This window comes from Notothenia coriiceps, unplaced genomic scaffold (assembly GCF_000735185.1).
Source record: "Notothenia coriiceps isolate Sejong01 unplaced genomic scaffold, NC01 NC01_scaffold00000347, whole genome shotgun sequence".
Lineage (NCBI taxonomy): Eukaryota > Metazoa > Chordata > Actinopteri > Perciformes > Nototheniidae > Notothenia > Notothenia coriiceps.
In genome coordinates this window covers 1-2999 of record NW_011333048.1, presented here as the reverse complement: position 1 = coordinate 2999, position 2999 = coordinate 1, and the positions used below count along the sequence as shown (strand labels likewise).

The 2999-nt window shown below is 53.8% G+C and overlaps 1 protein-coding gene across 1 annotated transcript; it reads left to right on the top strand.

The window, feature by feature from the left end:
* Positions 1–974: 974 nt before the first annotated feature.
* Positions 975–2988, top strand: LOC104952861 (uncharacterized; the record flags this gene model as incomplete). Its single annotated transcript, XM_010779774.1, is given in 3 exon segments — positions 975–1259; positions 1349–1422; positions 1533–2988. Coding segments are annotated over 3 exon segments (1815 nt in total), but the record flags the coding sequence as incomplete, so codon positions are not given.
* Between the last annotated feature and the right edge of the window lie 11 nt (positions 2989–2999).

Sequence of the window (2999 nt, the reverse complement as noted above, 5' to 3'; positions counted from 1 at the left end):
AAAAACAACTAGGATACGAAAAAAAAAAAACAAACATGTCTAATTCAGACTCTTCAGAGATCCTACCTTTTTCTAAGGATCTTGATCCCGATTCCAATGCACTTCCAGAGGAAGCGTCAAACTCCTCAAGTCACCGTCGCCTCAGTTCTCGTCTGAGCGCCCGCAGCGGCTCTCGCACAGCAGAGGCAGAATTCCTCGTCGCCCATCTCCGCAAGCAGGGCATCACCCCAGCCCAAGATCTCCTGCTTTCCCATCTTCGTGAGCTGTCGGACCAAGCCTCCGGCGCGGTCTCCCAGCCCAGGCCAGCAGCTCCAGCCAGCCCCCCCGGAAGAGGGCGAGGGCGCTCTCGCGGCCGCGGGGGCAAAAGGTCTAAAAAAGCGAGTCCTCCAGGAGCTGGCTCGGCCAAGAAATCCTCCACTCCTCAGGCTCGCTCCAGCGAGCGCTCAGCGCCGCCCAGCCCAGCGCCGCTCAGCCCGGGAGCTCCGGCACTCAGCCCCTCTTCGATGGCAGCCTAGTCAACACACTGCAATCTCTGGCAAGTTCTATGCTCCTAATCGACGCTCGCCTCCAGTCCATGGAGAGAGGCCAGGCCGGAGCTTCAACCTCTGCGGCGGCCCGCCGGGTCAGGATTTTGCATTAGGCACGGTAGTTCCTTCTCACTCTCTGGCTTCCGCCCCCCCGGCTCCTCCCTCAGGTAGGCCCTACATTCCCCAAGCCGCTAACATCTCCTCACGGCTCAGAGCTAAGATCCTCGACGGGAAAGACATTAATTTAGTCAGCCTTATTCTGCCGTCCCCGGAGTGCGACAAAGCCATCGCCTCGGGAGGAAGCATTACTGCGGTATTTAAATCTGCAGACCCCGGCTCCTCAAAGACCTTTCTATAGGGCAATTTCTGGTAGCTTTTAGCATCTTCCGTGATGCCCTCTGCGCAGTTTACCCTGAAAGGAGAGTGGAGTTAGAAGCTTATCTGGCCATGATCGGCGATCTTCACATCAAATACGGGAAATCCGTGTTTTACCAATACCATAAAAGCTTCTCTAGCAAAGCAGCGCTGCACTTAGCTCATTGTAACATCCGCCTGGACTGGTCCGTGCTGGATACCGAGCTGCTCGTTATGGCTACCGGCGGGCAACAAGTCGTCTCGTGCATCAGTTGCGGAGCGCAGGGCCACACCTCTCTGCTCTGCCCTTCAGTGCCTCTCTCCGGGTCTAGCGTTTTCCCCACGCAGTATTCTGGGAACAATAAACCAAACCGTCAGGTGATCAAACAAGGGGATAATAAGATTTGCGTTTCTTTTAATGAGAACGTGTGTTCCTACCCTCATTGTACTTTTCTTCATATTTGCAGTACCTGCAGGGATGCTCACCCGAGGTCAGTTTGCCCAAGGCGCCGGCCCCCCTTCCCGCGCCAGAATCAACTTGGTGGAAAAACCTCTTAAAACATCACCCCTCAACTTCCATTAACACCACACATTTAGCAGCTGCGCTTTCGACTCACCCAAATCCCGTGTTCGTTGATTATCTTTTGTCAGGGCTATCTCAAGGGTTCAGGGTAGGGGTCCTTTCCCCCCCCTCAGTGACTTTAGTGGCAAAAAACCTGCAGTCAGCCACCAAAGAACCCACCATAGTCTCTCAGTTCATTCAAAAAGAGCTCAACAAAGGATCGCTACACGCAAATACTCTGAGAAGAAAAGGCTCATCTTCGAACTGTCCGCTCCTCGCGCTGGCCCGTTTTGCAGCATCAATAGCCTTATTCCCTCAGAGTATTTTTCTCTTCATTACGCTTCAGTTGATAATGCCATCAAGCTCATCAAATTCGCAGGGCAAGGAGCGTGGCTCTCCAAAGCAGACATTACTGACGCGTTCAAAATAATTCCCATTCACCCATCTCAGTGGCATATGTTCGGTATCAGATGGGAGTCCAAATTCTACTTCGCTGTCCGTTTAACATTCGGGTGCAGAAGTAGCCCTTAGATCTTTAATTCTTTTTCCGAAGCCCTCTGCTGGATCCTCCTGAACATCGTCAGAATCCCCTCCGTCCTGCATCTATTGGATGATTTCCTCCTCATAGATCCCCCTCGGGACAACTCAGGCGCCTCTCTAGCAAAACTCAAACTATGCTTTCAGGAGTTAGGTGTTCCCCTCTCAGGAGAGAAAACGCTAGGTCCCACCACACGCCTGGAGTTTTTGGGCATTACACTCGACTCCGTAGACATGGAAGCCTCTCTCCCCACGGACAAACTGCAGTGCATTCACAACATTACAAAGTCCTGTGAGCAACAAGTTATCACCAAGCAGCAGCTGCTCTCCCTGCTCGGGCACCTCAACTTCGCCATGCGTATTATCCCTCAGGGGCGCTCTTTTATTTCCCGGCTCCTGGATACAGCGTCGGCTGTAGAAAACCTGCATGACCACGTCTTCTTAGATGAAGGCTGCCGCTCTGACCTGCGGTTCTGTTCCCTCCTGCTCGCCCACTGGAATGGCGTCACCTTCTTCTACGACGACCTCGTGTACTCCTCCGACTCCTTGAGATTCTTCACGGACGCTGCCCCATCCGTGGGTTTTGGGGGTTTCTTTCAGGGAGAGTGGTTTGCAGGCTCATGGCCTCCGGCATTCCCCAGCCATGCCTCTTCCTCCGCTCTGCATGAGATCTTTCCGATCGCTGTTGCCTGCCACGTGTGGGGTCACCTCTGGCCCCGGCAGCGGATCTCAGTACTCTGTGACAACCAATCAGTGGTCGGAATTATTAATAAAGCGCGCTCCCCGTGCCGTGACATCATGCCGTTCATGAGAAGCATCACGTGGTCTTCCATCACCCACAACTTTCTCATCTCCGCTCGTCACGTTCCCGGCCACCTCAACTCAGTGGCTGATTCCCTCTCGTTTCCACTTCCAGAAATTCCGGAACCTCTGCCCAGAAGCCAGCGCTCAACCCGTCAGGATTCCTCCCCTGCATCTTCTCTCTCTCTTCTGAATAGAAGCCCCCTAGCAAGGCGAAT